Source organism: Panthera onca, chromosome A2 (assembly GCF_046562875.1).
Source record: "Panthera onca isolate mPanOnc1 chromosome A2, mPanOnc1 haplotype 2, whole genome shotgun sequence".
NCBI classification, from domain to species: domain Eukaryota; kingdom Metazoa; phylum Chordata; class Mammalia; order Carnivora; family Felidae; genus Panthera; species Panthera onca.
Genome location: NC_138340.1, coordinates 11144444 through 11161664, shown reverse-complemented (window position 1 = coordinate 11161664; position 17221 = coordinate 11144444). Strand labels below are relative to the sequence as shown.

Genomic DNA, 17221 nt, shown 5'->3' with positions numbered 1-17221 from the left:
CTGCTGATCCATGGACCACACTCTGAGTAGCCAGGCGATGAAGGGGGACAGCTGCTTTGGAACGAGGATTACATTTCCAGTGAGTAGCGGTACAAAGGAAGGATGAAAGCATTTAAAACTCCCCAACTGAGGCAATGATATAAGGGGCAGTACTTTATTAATCCATTCACCTGAAATCGAAGGCAACCACATTTCTGTGCCATCAAAGTGATGGTAATTGAATGTTGATTTTTTTTCCCCTCTCTTTCCTGGTAGTGCTTTCATCCACATGGAATCAGGAAATCAAACACGTGCTTTGGAATTTCTCCTCTTGGGATTTTCAGCAAAGTCAGATATTCAATTTGTGCTCTTTGGGCTGTTCCTGTCCATGTACTTGGTCACGGTCACTGGGAACCTGCTCATCATCCTGGCCATCTGCTCTGACTCCCTCCTCCACACCCCCATGTACTTCTTCCTTTCCAACCTGTCCTTGGCTGACATCTGTTTTACCTCCACTACTGTCCCGAAGATGCTCTGGAACATCCAGACTCAGAGCACAATCATAACATATGAAGGCTGCCTCAGCCAGATATTTTTTTTCATTGTGTTTGGATGCCTGGACAACTTACTCCTGACCGCGATGGCCTATGACCGCTTTGTGGCCATCTGTCACCCCCTGCACTACTCAATCATCATGAACGGCCAGTTCTGTGGGCTGTTGGCATTGGGATCCTGGTGCCTCAGTATCATGGGTTCCCTGCTCGAGACCTTGACCCTTTTGAGGCTGTCCTTCTGCACAAACATGGAAATCCCACACTTCTTTTGTGATCTTCCCGAAGTCCTAAAGCTTGCCTGTTCTGACACCTTCGTCAATACCATGGTGGTGTATTCTGCAACTGGCCTTCTGGCCATGATTCCTTTCAATGGAATACTTTTGTCCTACTTTCAAATTGTTTCCTCCATACTCAACCTTTCCTCAGCTACTGGCAAGTACAAAGCCTTTTCCATGTGTGGGTCTCACCTCTCAGTGGTCTCCTTGTTCTATGGAACAGGTCTTGGGGTCTACCTCAGTTCTGCAGCGACTTCATCCTCTAGGACAAGTCTGGTGGCCTCAGTGATGTACACGATTGTCACGCCCATGCTGAACCCCTTCATCTACAGTCTGAGGAACAGGGACATGAAGGGGGCTCTAAGGAGACTCCTCAGCAGGGTGGTGCCTCTCAGCAGTGGGGTCTCTGGAGGAGTCTTATGGTAACTGGGTGCACAATATGGAGGCCCAGAAATCCTGGCTTGCTTCATCCAATATCTTTATTTTTTCCCCAGTTGTACCTGTTTTAAAGCAGTACTTTCCTGGGGTCTTCCCTGCCCTCTCGGTTTTTCTTCAGGCTATATCTTGAGTTCCCTTTTTCACTTTATAACCACTCATTTTAACTTGGTGTGAACAGAACCTGATATTTTCTCAGTTATATTTGGTAATGGTTTGGATTTCTTTAAAAAAAATGAATCAAATCTCATGTATTTAATATCTATCCTCAGAGGGATGGGATGTGTGCCTATTTTGGAAATGTCCTGAAAACTCATTTACAGAGATGTTTTCTCAGGTCACATGAATAAATGAACCCAAAGATTTGATCCCCTCCACGTTTTTTTCCTGATCTACTTTCCTTCCAGTCCCATCAACGTTATTAAATTTCTCAACTTGTCCACTCTACAGATTTCTTGAGTTTCAGAACTGTCTCTTACCTATCTTTACAGTGCCTGGTATAGCTCTAATGACGGAGTTTTAAATCTAAACCCTACACTGAGGTTTATTAAGTTTTCCTTAATATTATAATTTTACTTCATTTGATTGTTACAAAGTTTAGCACATTTTCAAGTTTGTATATTTATTTGCATGTTTTCTTCCTATATTTTTGGTTTGCATCTTTAGACCATTTCTCGGGTATTTTTATTCTAATTGGGTTAAAATAATTTTTTATATGTCTACACTTTATGCTTTGTAATATCCAACGTGTTCTAAATATTTTCCCTAGTTTTCCACTTGTTTGTAAATTTTCTTTATTGTTGGACCTACAGATTTCAAGGCACTGGAATCCATTGATTATGTTCTCAGTTCTTTGCTTTTTCTTCCATCTGGTTTATGCTCAGAGGATTAACCTAATCTTTCTTCTAGATGTCCACTGCTATGTTTTTTCTACAAGTTCACTTTATTCATTTTGCTTTTCTACATGTTCACTCTCTTTATGCCAACAAGCGGATGTCATTAAGATAGAAATTTAATGTTATTTTGCTTCTAACTAATAACAAATTATCCAAACACCTCTTATTTCAAAAGCCTTGCTTCCCTCATTGGTTTTTTTTTATTCCACTTTTATAATATGCCAGATTTTATGGGTCGCCTGGGTGGCTCAGTAGGCTAAGCATCTGGCTTTGGCTCAGGTCATGATCTTGTGGTTCATGGGTCCGAGCCCCATGTCGGGCTCTGTGCTGACAGCTCAGAGCCTGGAGCCTCCTTCAGATTCTGTGTCTCCCCCTCTCTCTTCCCCTTCCCCAGCTCACACTCTGTCTCTCTCTCAAAAATAAATAAACATTAAAAAATTATAATATGACATATTTTATTTTATAGGATTTGTGTTTTCTTATTCTCCTGTCAATTTCACAGTTTGGTGAAATGGAAGTTTATTACAGGTTCTAATCAAGAACAGAGGCTATGTTGCCTTTCCAATATTGATTCTCCCCTTTTTCCTAGTAGCAGGATATTGATGGGGGTGGCAAGATACTCAAAACATTAATAAAGGGGTCATCATGTGCTTTGGCTTACTGTTGCTGTTGTAACCAGCGACGGCAGACTTGGTGGCTTAAAAAGAGCACAAAGGTATTAGCTTACAGTTCTGGAGATCAGAAGTCCAAAATGGGTCTCCCTGGGATAGAAATCAAGATGTCTTCATAGCTGCATTCCTTTCTAGAGATTCCAGGAGGATAACCCCCTTTCTTGCCTTCTCTAGCTTCTAGGGAACATCCTCCTCCCTTGTCCTATGGCTCCAGCCTGTGTCTTCAATGCCAGCAGTGGCTGACTGAGTCTTTCCCTTCTCTCATTTCCTGGACACTTAAGCTGCCTCCTTTTTCTCTTCATGGACCTTTAGGATTACAAGGGCTTCATCCAGTTAGCCCCAGATAACCTCTATCTTAAGATCAAGTGATGAGCAAACTTAATTCCTTCTATAACTTTAATCCCTTTTCCCTTGTAACCTAACATTTTCACAGCTTCTGAGGATTGGGAAGCAGACATTTTTGGAAGGCCATCATTCTGCTGACCATACCATGTGACACAAGTTTGCCCAAACATATGAGTTGAAATCTGTTAGTGGAGCTTCTAGAAAACATGTATTTTCCCAATTAAAAAAACAGATCGTCAAAACGGTGAAATTGGAGTTTTCTCACATCTTTTCCCTAAGAAAAGACAGTAACTCATTGCTGAGAGTATCTTCATGGAAGTCCAGGGGCCTGATGAAGAAACTCAAGCCCAAAGTTGGAGCAAAAAACACTCAATATTGAACGCATTGAGGAGAGTAAGAGGAACAATTATACTTTACCCACATAAGCTCTATCCCAAGGGAGCACGCTTAGTGCCCCAGGAGATCTCAGCCAGGGACTTCACCCAGGGATGAATGTAAGAGTGTGCCAGTGAGTGCCTGGGCCCCCAGTTGTGTTGGATGCTGCCATCTACACCCACTGCCTTCCCAACCCACCCAAAAAACTGCCCCTGAAGCAGAATAATCCTGGACTCACTTCCTGTCCCAAGAGACTTTTTTGGAGGGGCGTGTCATCATCAACTTAGTCAATGTGGAACTTAGAAGGTCACAGTAGCCCCTGTGGATTGAGCACCTTCTCTGTGCCAGGTAATTCCCTGTGAGATCTAAAAAATTGCTAACTTCTCAGGGTGTCTGCATGGCTCAGTTGGTTAAGCGTCCGACTTTGGCTCAGGTTATGATCTCACGGTTTGTGGGTTCAAGCCCTGCATCAAGCTCTGTGGTGACAGCTCAGAGCCTAGAGCCTGCTTTGGATTCTGTGTCTCCCTCTGCCCTCCTCTACTCATGCTCTCTCTCTCTCTCTCAAAAATAAATTAACATTAAATTTTTTAAAAAGATATTACTAACCAAAAGGATTCTCACACCAAATGCTTAGATGGAATTTCTCTAGTTTACAGATAAAGGAACAAAGGCTTGGAAGATTCATTTCCTGTCATGAGGAAAAAGAGACACCTGCAAACTTGTGTATAAAGAAGCTGAACCACTGAGTCCCACATTTGACTGCCTAAGGTCAGACCTGAGGTAGGTAGGGGGATTCTTATAGAAGAAAACCCAAAAATACTCACACTTGATTCTACCACTGGACCACAGTGTTAATATGCAAAGGTTGTCTACAGACCAAGATTGTCAAAGTAACAACAGGGAGCTAGTTACAAGGCAGAATTTCTGGGCCACCCTGGGCATGTCAAATTAGCAGGAGCACTTCCTAAGCTATGACAAACAAAACCTTCTCCAGGTATTTTCAAGTGTCCTTTGGAGGCAAAATCATCCCTGGCTGAGATCCACTGGTCTAGAGCAAGAGAACTCAGCATTCCAATAGAAGCACATCAGTTCATAATGGTCCAGTCCATAATTCTGGGGTGACCACTCAACCCTTCCAAGTCACATCTCTGCAAATGTGGAATGAGGCTCCTAACATTATGGCCATCATAGAATGGCTTTTGAAAAAAATAAATGAGACAATACATATACAATTTCAAGCTCAGCCCATGGTGCCTGAAAAGATCTTTTTTTAAATGTTTCAAGCTTTTTTTAAAAAAATGTTTATTTATTTTTGAGAGAGAGAGAGAGAGAGAGAGAGAGAGATAGAGAGCACAAGTAGGGAAGAGGAAGAGAGAGAGGAAGACCCAGAATCTGAAGAAGGCTCCAGGCTCTGAGCTGTCAGCACAGAGCCCGACATGGGGCTTGAACTCAGAAACGGTGAGCTCATGACCCGAGCTGAAGTCAAATGCTCAACTGACTGAGCCACCCAGGCACCCCTCAAGTTTTTATTTAAATTCTTGTTAGTTAACATGCAGTGTAATATTTGTTTTAGGAGTAGAATTTAATGACTCATCACTTACCTACAACACCCAGTGCTCATCACAACAAGTGTGCTCCTTAATCCCCATCACCCATTTAACCCCTCCCCTGCCCACCTCCTCCCCGGCAACCCCTAGTTTGTACTCTATAGCTAAGAGTCTCTTATGGTTTACCTCCCTCTCTCTATTTTCTTCCTTCCCCTATGTTCATCTGTTTCATTTCTTAAATTCCACGTGTGAATGAAATCATATGGTATTTGTCTTTCTCTGGCTTATTTTGCTTAGCATAATGCACTCATTGCAAATGGAAAGATTTCAGTCTTTTTTATGCCTGAGTAATAGTCAATTGTATACATAAACCACATCTTCTTTATCCATTCATCACTCAATTGGCATTTGGGCTGTCTCCATTATTTGGCTCTTGTAGATAATGCTGCTATAAACATTGGAGTGCATGTGCCCCTTTGAATCATTACTTTTCTATCCTTTGGGTAAATATCTAGTCGTACATTTGCTGGATTGTAGGATAGTCTTATTTTTAATTTTTTGAGGAACCCCCATACTGTTTTCCAGAGTGGCTGCACCATTTTGCATTCCCACTTACAGTGTAAGAGGGTTCCCCTTTATCCACATGCTGACCAACACCTGTTGTTTCCTGCATTGTTAAATTTAGCCATCCTGACAGGTGTGAGGTGATATCTCACTGTGGTTTTGATTTGTATTTCCCTAACGATGAGTGACATTGAGCATCTTTTCGTGTGTCTGTCAGCCATCTGCATGTCTTTGGAAAAGTGTCTGTTCATGTCTTCTGCCCAAATCTTCACTGGATTATTAATTTTTCAGTGTGGAGTTTGAGAAGTTCTTTACAGATTTTGGACACTAACCTTATATCAGATATGTCATTTGTAAATATCTTCTCCCATTCTGTAGGCAGCCTTTTAGTTTTGTTGATTGTTTCCTTTGCTGTGCAGAAGCTTTTTATCTTGAAGAGGTCACAATAGTTCATATTTGCTATTGTTTCCTTTGCCCCCAGGCATCATGTCTAATAAGAAGTTGCTGCAGGGGAGCCTGGGTGGCTCAGTCAGTTAAGCATCCGACTTCGGCTCAGGTCATGATCTCACAGCTCGTGAGTTCAAGCCCCTCATTGGGCTCTGTGCTGACAGCTCGGAGCCTGGAGTCTGCTTCAGATTCTGTGTCTCCCTCTCTCTCTGCCCCTCCTCCTTTGCTCGTGCTCTCTCTCTCTCTCAAAAATAAATAAACATTAAAAAAAAAAGAAGTTGCTGCAGCTGAGGGGAGAGAGATTGCTGCCTGTGTTCTCCACTAGGATTTTGATGGTCTCACATTGAGGTCTTTCACACATTTTGAATTTATTTTTGTGTTTGGTGTAAGAAAGTGGCCCAGTTTCATTCTGCATGTTGCTGTCCAATTTTTCAACGCCATTGTTGAAGAAACTGTCTTTTTTCTATTGGATATTCTTTCCTACTTAGTCGAAGATTAGTTAATCATATAGTTGTGGGTCCATTTCTGGGATTTCTATTCTGTTCCATTGATCTATGTGTCTGTTTTTGTGCCAGTACATTACTATCTATGACTATGCTTTAAAATATAGCTTGAATTACCAAATGTTTCATAAATGTCAACTTTTAACCTGTATTAAAGATACAAACTCTTAACTGATTTGTCAAAATAATTATGAAGCCAAGGATTGTTGTACCCATGACTGTATAGGAAAGGAACACACCTTTGCTTGTTGAAGAAGGAATAGGGATTTTTCTAGAGCTATCAGGAGCTGTGTTCCCACCACAAGTCATTGTTTTGGAGAACCAAGGGACATAGTCAAGACAAGTTCCTGAGTTTTAGATTTGGAAAAAAACCTTTCACTTAGGGCTGTGAAAAGTTTCAATGTTAGAGCTCTGGAAGCCAGGAAAGTTCAAGGAAGGGTAATAAAAATTGCATATGCCTGATTCTAATCTGATCTCTTGGGAACAGAGAATCTACAGGAAAAAATTCCATTCTGTCCATATAAGTTTCCCTAGGGAGATGTGCTCAGGGGTTGGAGTAATAATGGGAAATGTGTCTAATGAGCAGGTATAGGGAGCAGATACAGCAAACATAAGGAGCTATAAATGTCTCCTCAGTTGCAGCCCCTGACCTCCTGCTCCAATCTTAAGCTGGAGGACACATGGTTTTTGCATTTGGATTCCTAAGTCTGGCTTGGGGACCAGTGCTTCACTCCTTCCTGCAGTCTGGGAACAGAGCTTTGGTTTCCATCATCAACCAATGGGGAGGAATTTGGACTTCCACATGGAAACCTTCCTCTCAGAGACCCCATCCAGGTGGGTCTCAGATCTCAGCAGGTACTTCAGGAAAGGTTCAGAGAGAATGGAAGCTGAAAGCTTTTACTTGAGGTCACCTGAGAGCCTAACCAGCCTAGTCTGGAGACAAGCTGGTGTGGTGAATTCATTCATTTATAATCAATTTATTTAATATGTTTAAAAAAGAAATGTCTGGTGAACTTGGAGATGCAAGGACTATTGTCCACAATTAGGTGGTGGGAATAAAAGTCCATTTGGATGAGACTAAAGAAGGAATGGGGATACTGACTCCCAGGAAAATCTGAACACTTCCAAGGAGTTTTGCAGTTAAAGGGAATATGAAAAAACACTATTAGGTATGGAAAGCATTGCAGTGCAGTGAGGGAATTTAAAAAATATTTTTAAGATGGGGTATATTGGAGCATATTCTGTATCCATTAGAAAGATCCAGACCAGTGGAGGGAGCCACGATCTTGTAACTGCAGTTCTGAAGACATACATTTCACAGAATCTTCTCTCACATTAGGTATTCATTTAAAATTTTTATTTAAAAGACAAACAGGCATTTGCTAGAGGGCTTTATTTTCCACTTATTTCATTACCTGGAGCCGGAAAATATTTCTGGGTTCGTTAGCCATTTACTTTCTCTGTCGTAACTTATTTGGGAAAGTTCTTTGCCTTGTATCCTGGGGTCTGAACATTCTTATTCCTGCTTTTGTTTGTTTGTTTGTTGTTCTTGCTGAATCACTTTCCTTTTGCTCTTTGATTGCATTCTTTCAACGAATAATTCTCCTCCTACAACCGATATTAAACTATATGCTAACCAACTAGAATGTAAATAAAAACATGAAGCAAACAAAAGAAATAATTGCAAAATTTTAAGCCAAGTTTGCTATCTGCTGTTTAATTCTTGTATGTATGTACAGATATATTTTCTGGGTGGTGTGAGAGTTTGTAAACTTTGAGTGGTCAGGTCTATCAGTCATATTTTGTCTCCCACCCATTGCTTTTTATGTGCCTTGTAGTAATAAACTGCCTTTTGTATGTATTGCCACCTTCCCTCACATCTGTGATTCCTCACTATCTTTTGCTTCTTGTGATTAGATCCGTTCTCAGAGCTAGCAATCATCCTTCTACCATCCTGTGGAGACATGAATTCCTCTTGCATTCAACTTATATCTTTCTCACAAGAATGTGTGACTCCACTTATGTTTATATAGGATGAAATTATAATTTTAGATAATGCTCCCTGCACTACTTTTAAATGAATGATAGTTATAAATTATATTTTCATATCTGCTTTTGGTTGTTGCCCATGCCATTTTGATATAGAGACCTGTGTTAATGCGATGAAATTATTGTTATTTTTAACCTTTTCTTGCAGAAGACAGTCTTTTAAAATTCAATTTCAATTAACAAGGTTGTTTTGAATTCACTATGTTTATCCTGGTTTTCTTGTTCCTGCTGTTCTTTTTATTTTATAAACTCCACTTTCTTTTTTTTAATTTAATTTAATTTAATTTAATTTAATTTAATTTAATTGTCAAGTTGGTTAACATACAGTGTGTACAATGTGCTCTTGATTTTGGGGGTAGATTCCCATGATTCATCGCTTACGTACAACACCCAGGGCTCATCCTAACAAGTGCCTTCCTCAATGCCCATCACCCATTTTCCCCTCTACCCTGCCCTCCTACCTCCCATCAACCCTCAGTTTGTTCTCTGTATTTAAGAGTCTCTTAGGGTTTGGCTTCCCTCCCTCTCAGTTTGTAACTATTTTTCCCCTTCCCTTCCCCCAAGGTCTTCTGTTAAGTTTCTCAAGTTCCACATACGAGTGAAAACATATGATACCTGTCTTTCTCTGACTGACTTATTTCACTTAGCATAATACCCTCCAGTTCCATTTACGTTGCTGCAAATGGCAGGATTTCATTCTGTCTCATTGCCAAGTAGGATTCCATTGTATGTATATACCGCATCTTCTTTATCCATTCATCAATTGATGGACATTTGGGCTCTTTCCATAATTTGGCTACTGTCGATAGTGCTGTCGATAGTGTAAACATTGGGGTACATGTGCCTGTATGAGCCAGCACTCCTGTATCCCTTGGATAAATTCCTAGTAGTGCTATTGCTGGTTCGAGGATGTGGCAAAATGGGAACACTTTTGCACTGTTGGTGGGAACGCAAACTGGTGCAGCCACTCTGGAAAACAGTGTGGAGGTTCCTCAAAAAATAAATTCCATTTTCTAGAAGGGTGTTTCTATCTCAGTGCACACCTTTATCAAATGGCAAAAATGAACAAAGGAGGTGAGGTCCTGCTCATTTGGATCTTAGATTAAATGAAGAAAGTAGACTGGGTGACATAAATGTGTGTGTGACATAATGCACTCAGGGATATACAGATGAAGAAAGGAAATAGGTTTTTGAGGCACGTACAGGATTTTATAGGGTAGACTGTAGGGATGCCTACACACGTTGGACAAAAATCAGAAACAGGAGGAGAGTTGCCCGATGAGTTTGCCAAAAAAGAGATTAAAACCCAAAGCCCAGGAATTACAAAGGAATGTGAGGGAAGGGCCAGCTTCATCTGTTCCTGGGCCATATGAGAATAGATTTGTTGGTATTCCAAGTTCAAAGAGCAAATATGTGTAGATTCCAAATTTGAAACCCAAGTTTCTGATTATACAAGTTTGGAATTATATATTTTTCAGAAAAAGTTTTTTTAAGCAAATAATCTTTGAAAATCTCCCATTTTTTTGTACTCTGTGCATTTCCTTTTGTGAATTGTTGGTGTCTTTCCTTGCTTGTTATTCTGGTGGGATGTCTTGATAACATGAAGACATTCATACTTTTTCTTTTGGATAAATTGTTTTTGCTGCTTTATTATTCTAGGCATCAAGGAGATGTACCTGGGTTGGGGTGTCACCAGAACCAGGGACACCTTTCTCATCACCATCGCTAGGGGCCACCTGAGCTCATCAGATCTTTCTCCCCACTTTTCTTGCTCTCAGTTTTTGAATTTGATTTTTTAGTTTCCTTTAAACACTGGACATGAAATGATCTTATTAAAATGGAGACCCATGTTTACATGCTCATGGAATTTGGACACATTTTTACATCTTTAGAGGAAAGACAATCTGATGTTGACAGCCTGCCTTGTATCATTGTTTGTATAATATTGTGGCCATAGGTGAGAATAGCTATAGGAGGCTATAACGTGTGTGTGTATATCTGTGTGTATGTGTGAGTGTGTGTGTGTGTGTGTGTGTGTGTGTGTGTCCACGTGCGACATAGTGGTTCTCAAGGAGAAGTCCTGAAACCCATAGCTCTAATACATGACCCTTAAAATACAGGTGCCAGATTACTACCAACATATGAAGCTAAGAAGGCCCATTTCTATTCAAAGATTCCTTGGAAACGAAATTAATAAAGTGCAAGGAACACCATGTGAAGGAGGGGTTCCTTGTGCCGGGAAGTTTCATCAGTGTCAGGGAGGCCACCTCATTCCTCCACATTCCCTGCCACCACCTCTCATCAGTCTTCCTCTCACTCCTTCCCCTGGACACACTGGCTTTCTTTTGAGCCTGGGTTTTTAACACAATATGCAAACAACAAAAGGCAGGATGGTGAAGGGGAGTGGGAGACACTGGCTTCCTGTTGAAGAATTCCTTCCATGTTCAGGAAGGGGAGACTCACAGGAGTGAAAGGCCCAGTGGAGGGAATACTGTCACTGATGCTGTCACAGGCTGTGTGGTGACAGATGGCAGCTCCATGCATGGTGAGCAGGGCGTGATGTTGACACTTGTCGAATCACTGTGTGGCGCCCCCCAAACTAACGTGACCTGGTGTGTCGACCACCCTCATGCTTTAAAAAATTAATTTAGGGGGGCGCCTGGGTGGCGCAGTCGGTTGAGCGTCCGACTTCAGCCAGGTCACGATCTCGCGGTCCGTGAGTTCGAGCCCCGCGTCAGGCTCTGGGCTGATGGCTCGGAGCCTGGAGACTGTTTCCGATTCTGTGTCTCCCTCTCTCTCTGCCCCTCCCCCGTTCATGCTCTGTCTCTCTCTGTCCCAAAAATAAATAAAAAACGTTGAAAAAAAAAATTAAAAAAAAATTAATTTAGAAAAACCCACGTCTTTCCTCAGAGCCGTCGCACTCATAGTTCCCTCCGATGGGCACGCTCTTCCCCAGAGGACCTTGTGTCTCCTGTCTCCTCGAGGGCTCTGTTTACATGTGTGCCGGTGTGCCCGAACAACCAGGAAGAACCATCCCTCCATCCACGCTTCCCTTTACACAGGCTTGGTTTTTCTTCACATCAGCTGTCACCTCCTGACATTTTATCTGGTCTCATTTGCTTATCCCCTTTCTCCATCACTGAACCCTCCAGGCTTTTGTTTCTAGACACTTATACACTTTGCGTGAAGGTTAGTCAGTGCTCAAGGTTATTCTTCAAACGCATGACAGAATTTCTCATTAAAAGTAAAGAAAACATGAGCCGTTGGGGAAAATGTTAAGTGTGGGAAGTGAATACCTATTCAGAGCTGGCATGGAGATGCTGAGAGGGGACAAGTTCCATACAAAAACGATGGATATTCACTTTTGAGTGCAAAATAAGAATTGTAGCATTTCAATGATACTTGCAATGTTCATTATTGAGAAAATTAGTCATGTTATTTTTTTGTTGTTGTTCCCTGGTAGTCACCTCCAGTACATGAAACCAGGAAATGATACACAAATTTCAGAATTTTTTCTTCTGGGATTTTCAGAGGGTCCAGAACTGCAGCCCCTCATATTTGGGCTTTTCCTCTCCATGTACCTGATCACTGTGTTTGGGAACCTGCTCATCATCCTGGCCGTCAGCTCTGACTCCCATCTCCACACCCCCATGTACTTCTTCCTGGCCAACCTATCCTTTGTAGACATCTGCTTCACCTCCACTACTGTCCCAAAGATGCTGGTGAACAACCAGACTCAGAGAAAAGTCATAACTTATGCAGGCTGCATCACACAGATGTATTTTTTCCTACTCTTTGCTGGATTGGACAACTTTCTACTGGCTGTGATGGCTTATGACAGATTCATGGCCATCTGTCACCCTTTGCACTATGCGATCATCATGAAACCCACCTACTGTGGACTGCTGGTTCTGGTGTCTTGGATGGTGAGCACCCTGAACTCATTATTACAAACCTCAATGCTGTTGCGGCTGTCCTTCTGTATAGAGGTGGAAATCCCCCACTTTTTTTGTGAACTCAATCAGATGATCCAACTTGCCTGTTCTGACACCTTTCTTAACGATATGGTGATGCATTTTGCAGCTGGATTGTTGGGCGGTGCTTCCCTAGCTGGGATCCTTTATTCTTATTATAAGATAGTTTCCTCCATACGTGGGATCTCATCAGCTCAGGGCAAGTATAAGGCATTTTATACCTGTGCATCTCACCTCTCAGTTGTCTCCTTATTTTACTGTACAGTCCTAGGAGTGTACCTCAGCTCTGCTGCTACCCAGAGCTCATGGTCAAGTGCAACAGCCTCAGGGATGTACACAGTGGTCACACCCATGCTGAACCCCTTTATCTACAGCCTGAGGAACAAAGACATGAAGAAGGCTTTGAAAAGAATCATTGGGGTTCCAGTGATATAAGGGCCCATTGTCCTGGGGCTAAATATGTGCCCACGATTGCAAGACTCAGAGCCTCAGAGACTGGATGGAACTGATGTTCCTTGATCAGACTGGGGAAGTAGAATCTGTTCCTTCTATTTATTTCCTGGAATTTCCATTTGTTTGATTTCAACCTCTCTATGTATTTAAGTAACTCACTTTATTAAGCTTCTGATCTGTCTGATATACAGTTTATCCTTTGTCCATTTTCATAAGTTCCCAAAGTTTACCCCATCCTTGGGTCACAAATGCCTAGAAATTTCTGTATCTTACAATGGGAAAGTTGGATTTCTTTTTCTTTTTCTTTCCAAGATTTTATTTAAATTCATGTTAGTTAACATATAGTGTAGTATTGGTTTCAGGAGTAGAACTTAGTGATTCATCATTTACATGCAACACCTACCACTCATTACGAGTGCCCTCCTTCATGCCCATCACACATTTAACCCATCCCCCCACTCACCTCCCTCCAGCAACCTTCACTTTCTTCTCTATCATTAAGAGTCTCTTATGGTTTGCCTCCCTCTCGTTTCTATCTTTTTTATTTTTCAGAAGTTGGATTTCTTAAAAATATTTTCATTTCAAATGACTTCTATCATGCCAGGTAGATTTCCCAAAAGAATAATCATTCCTCATATGGAAGAAAACTACACTTGGCCACTAAGCCCTTTACATAATTCTATTGTCTGGGAGAATACAACACCACAGTGTTCACCTTGATTCTGTCAATCTTTTTATATCATTACCTTAACTACTTTTCCTGAGAATGTGGACTCTAACAGTGTTCATTTTAAGCCTCAGGCTATTGACATCAATGCCTAAGCTAGGAAAGCCCAGGCACTCTCCTATGCCCATGTGCTTATGAACATTCCCACAGACATTTCCCTGACCAGAGCCTATGCTGTGACTGCACTGGCCCTTGGGGTACTTACTGTGATTGCAAGGCACACCTCCACAACACCTATCAGAGAACTCTAAAAAAACAAGGTTTATTACTTATAGTCTCTGCAAGGAATAGGCAGAAAGGTCTGGAGGGACCGTACAGAAATTCAGAAGGAGAGAGAGAAAGGCCACAATGGCAGGCCCTGCCTTTATTGGGGTCTCTGGTCAGAGTGTCTAGGGGTTCGCAGGTTACCTCTTTGTTGACAAATTTAAAACAGAAATTCTGGCACAGAAAGGGAAAATCAGGGGGACTCATGTGTCAGTATGTAGGTTACCCACGGCTTTCTGAAGAGGTGCTTCAGGCTGGGTGTGTTCTGAGTAGTTCTCTGGTGAGTAGAAGCATTCACCTAGGTGTCTAGAATGCCACCACCACCACTGGCAAAAATTGATGATCAAATATAGATCTCCCAGTGGAGTGTACTTAGAAAGACAAATTTGAATAAATAGATTGACGTAATATATTCGTAGCGTCAGAGATGACCATAAATATGAGGATGCATTTTCTTTGGGTTAATACCCAGTAGTGAGATTACTGGATCGTATGGTAGGTCTATCTTTAATTTTTTGAGGAATGTCCATACTGTTTTCCACAAGCTGCACCAGTTTGCATTCCTACCAACAGTGTGTGAGGGTTCCTTTTCTCCACATCCTTGCCAACACTTATTGTCTCCTGTGTTTTTGATTTTAGCCATTCTGAAAAGTGTGAGGTGATATCTCATTGTGGTTTTGATTTGCGTTTTTCTGATGATGAGTGATGTTGAGCATATTTTTATGTCTCTGTTGGCTGTCTGTATTTCTTTTTTGGAGAAAAGTCTGTTCATGTCATGTGGCCATTTTTTAATTGAAATATTATTAATTTTTTGGTGTTGACTTATATAAGTTCTTTATATATTTTGGATATTTATCCCTTGTTGGATACATCATTTGCAAGTATCTTCTCCCATTCAATACGTTGTCTTTTTGTTTTGTTGATTGTTTCCTTTCTTGCACAAAAGATTTTAATTTGATGTAGACATTTACAACAACATGGATGGATCTAGAAGGTATAAATTAAGTGGAATAAGTCAGTCAGAGAAAGACAAATACCATATGATTTCACTCATATGTGGAATTTAGGAAACAAAACAAAGAAATAAAGAAAAAAAAAGATACAAACAAAAAACCAGACTCTTAAATATGGAGAACAAAGTTGTGGTTTCCAGAGGGAGGTGCGTGGGGGATGGGTCAAATAGGTGATGGGAATTAAGAATACACTTATCATGATGAGCACTGAGTAATGTATAGAACTGCGGAATCAATGTATTGTACACCTGAAACTGTTATAAAACCGTATGTTAATTATACTAGAATTAAAAAAAAAATTTAAGAAATACGAGGGTACAAAATTTCAAACTACCCATTTTGTTACTATCCGAAGTATTTCTTGTTCATGCTGTGCATCTAATTATTGAAGTGTGGAAGATTGGTGCCCACAACTAAGGGGGTTTATTCATTGGGGTGCAGGAATGTTTAGTGTCTTCTATGTTTTGTCACCAAATTATGTTCCTGTTTCTGCTTGAAAACTTCCAATGCTACCTGCTAATATGACTCTATTGTTACACAAAAGGATTCCTTTTCCTAGTATTTGTCACCAATGTGAAGGGATGGCAAACGAACAGTATCAGCCTCATCCATTTCGTACCTCCTTCCTGCACGGAAATCTCTTCCACCTGCATGACCAGAGGATGCTTCACACGAGAGCTGGATGTTCTGACAGTCATCTGATTCATGGTCACCAGTTCTTCTGCACAAATATGCATGTCCTTCAAATGCTCCCAGTTACCCAGAAGGGAGCCCAGGTTTAGTCACTTGTTCATAAAGTCATTGGAAATAAACTAGAATAACAGAATGATCATGACTGCGCTCCTCAATTGTCAGATCAGGTGCCACAAATAAAAAGCAGCATCTTCTGAGGCCACTGGGTGGCTCAGTTGGTTTAGCACCCGACACTTGGTTTCAGCTCAGGTCATGATCTCAAAGTTGATGAGATCGAGCCCCGCATTGGGCTCCGCTGCTGACAGCATGGAGCTTGCTTGGGATTCTCTTTCCCTCTCTCTCTGTGACTCCATCACTCTCCCCCACCCTCCCTCTCTCAAAATAAATAAATAAACTTAAAAAAAAATCACATTTTCTCAGGTCAGAACTCAGGTCTGTTCGCTTGGGTTATTGTGTCAGTCAGCTATTGCTGTATAACATGCTGTCCTTGTCAAATGAGATATCATTATACCTTTACAATCAAACGGAATCATATGCTGGGGAGCGTTTCTGATCTCTGCTGGGCTCCTCATGGGTCTGGGGTCAGGTGTGAATCTCTACATTGTGTTTCTAAGGCTCATGTGTGATGTTGTGTTTGGCTGTAGTGCTCTTCTGTCTTCAGTCAATTTACGGGCTCTTGTTACTACATTTGTACCTGGAGGTTAATCTACTTATAGAAAAAATTTGTTTATTGTGGGAATTACTTAATGTAATTCCATAGTTCATAGACCCATATTAACACTTGGCTTTCTTCCTCATTAGAAGTGCTATCTCCCACCCCTCTTAAGTGAGAATCAGCTACCTGGTCTCCAGATCCTACCCTTAGCTATGCACCATTAGATTTTTTCCCACTGAATTAAATCTTTGGAGTATAATTGTACACACTAACCTGCATATGTAAAGTGTACACTTTGGTGAATTAAAGGAACTACACAAAAATGAAGAGTACTCAGTGCAAGTTTCTATTTGGGTATAACTTAAGACTGTTACATAGGCTTTAACTGCTTTGTTAGGTAATTACTAAAAATTTAAGCATCCCGGGCATCATATTCCCTAGTTTTGATGGTAATGTGGGATTCGAAACATACCTGCATATGGACATTGCTGGGAATGATAAAATATGTGGAACTTCTTTTTTGACCTCAAAGAAAACATTTTAGGGTAATGGTTGTGTCTTGGGTATGTGTGTGTTTGCATACATTTTTCTTGCAAGTAAGTTCAGTCGTCGCATATGCACACACACAGATGCATTTATGATTTCATCTTTTATGTTGGAAGGAAACCTGAGAGAGAACTGGGGAAGATGGCACTGAAAAGGATCCACATGAAATGGTTGCATCAACATGAAATGAAAGGATGCAGAAATACAGCCAAAGATTGAAATGACAAAGAATGACTTTAAGTTTGATCAGACTTCC

The 17221-nt window shown here is 41.1% G+C and overlaps 2 protein-coding genes across 2 annotated transcripts; both read left to right on the top strand.

Annotated features, from left to right (window-relative positions):
• Positions 1-268: 268 nt before the first annotated feature.
• On the top strand, positions 269-1234 carry LOC132679754 (olfactory receptor 7C1-like). The gene has a single exon (XM_060633585.3). The coding sequence runs from the start codon at positions 269-271 to the stop codon at positions 1232-1234; it is 966 nt and encodes a 321-aa protein (XP_060489568.2).
• Positions 1235-12035: 10801 nt separating this feature from the next.
• LOC132675435 (olfactory receptor-like protein OLF4) lies at positions 12036-13049 on the top strand. The gene has a single exon (XM_060627795.3). The coding sequence runs from the start codon at positions 12036-12038 to the stop codon at positions 13047-13049; it is 1014 nt and encodes a 337-aa protein (XP_060483778.3).
• The last annotated feature ends 4172 nt before the right edge of the window (positions 13050-17221 follow it).

Coding starts and splice junctions, on each gene's coding strand:
- LOC132679754 (XM_060633585.3), top strand. CDS start 269: ATGGAATCAGGAAATCAAACACGTGCTTTGGAATTTCTCCTCTTGGGA.
- LOC132675435 (XM_060627795.3), top strand. CDS start 12,036: ATGATACTTGCAATGTTCATTATTGAGAAAATTAGTCATGTTATTTTT.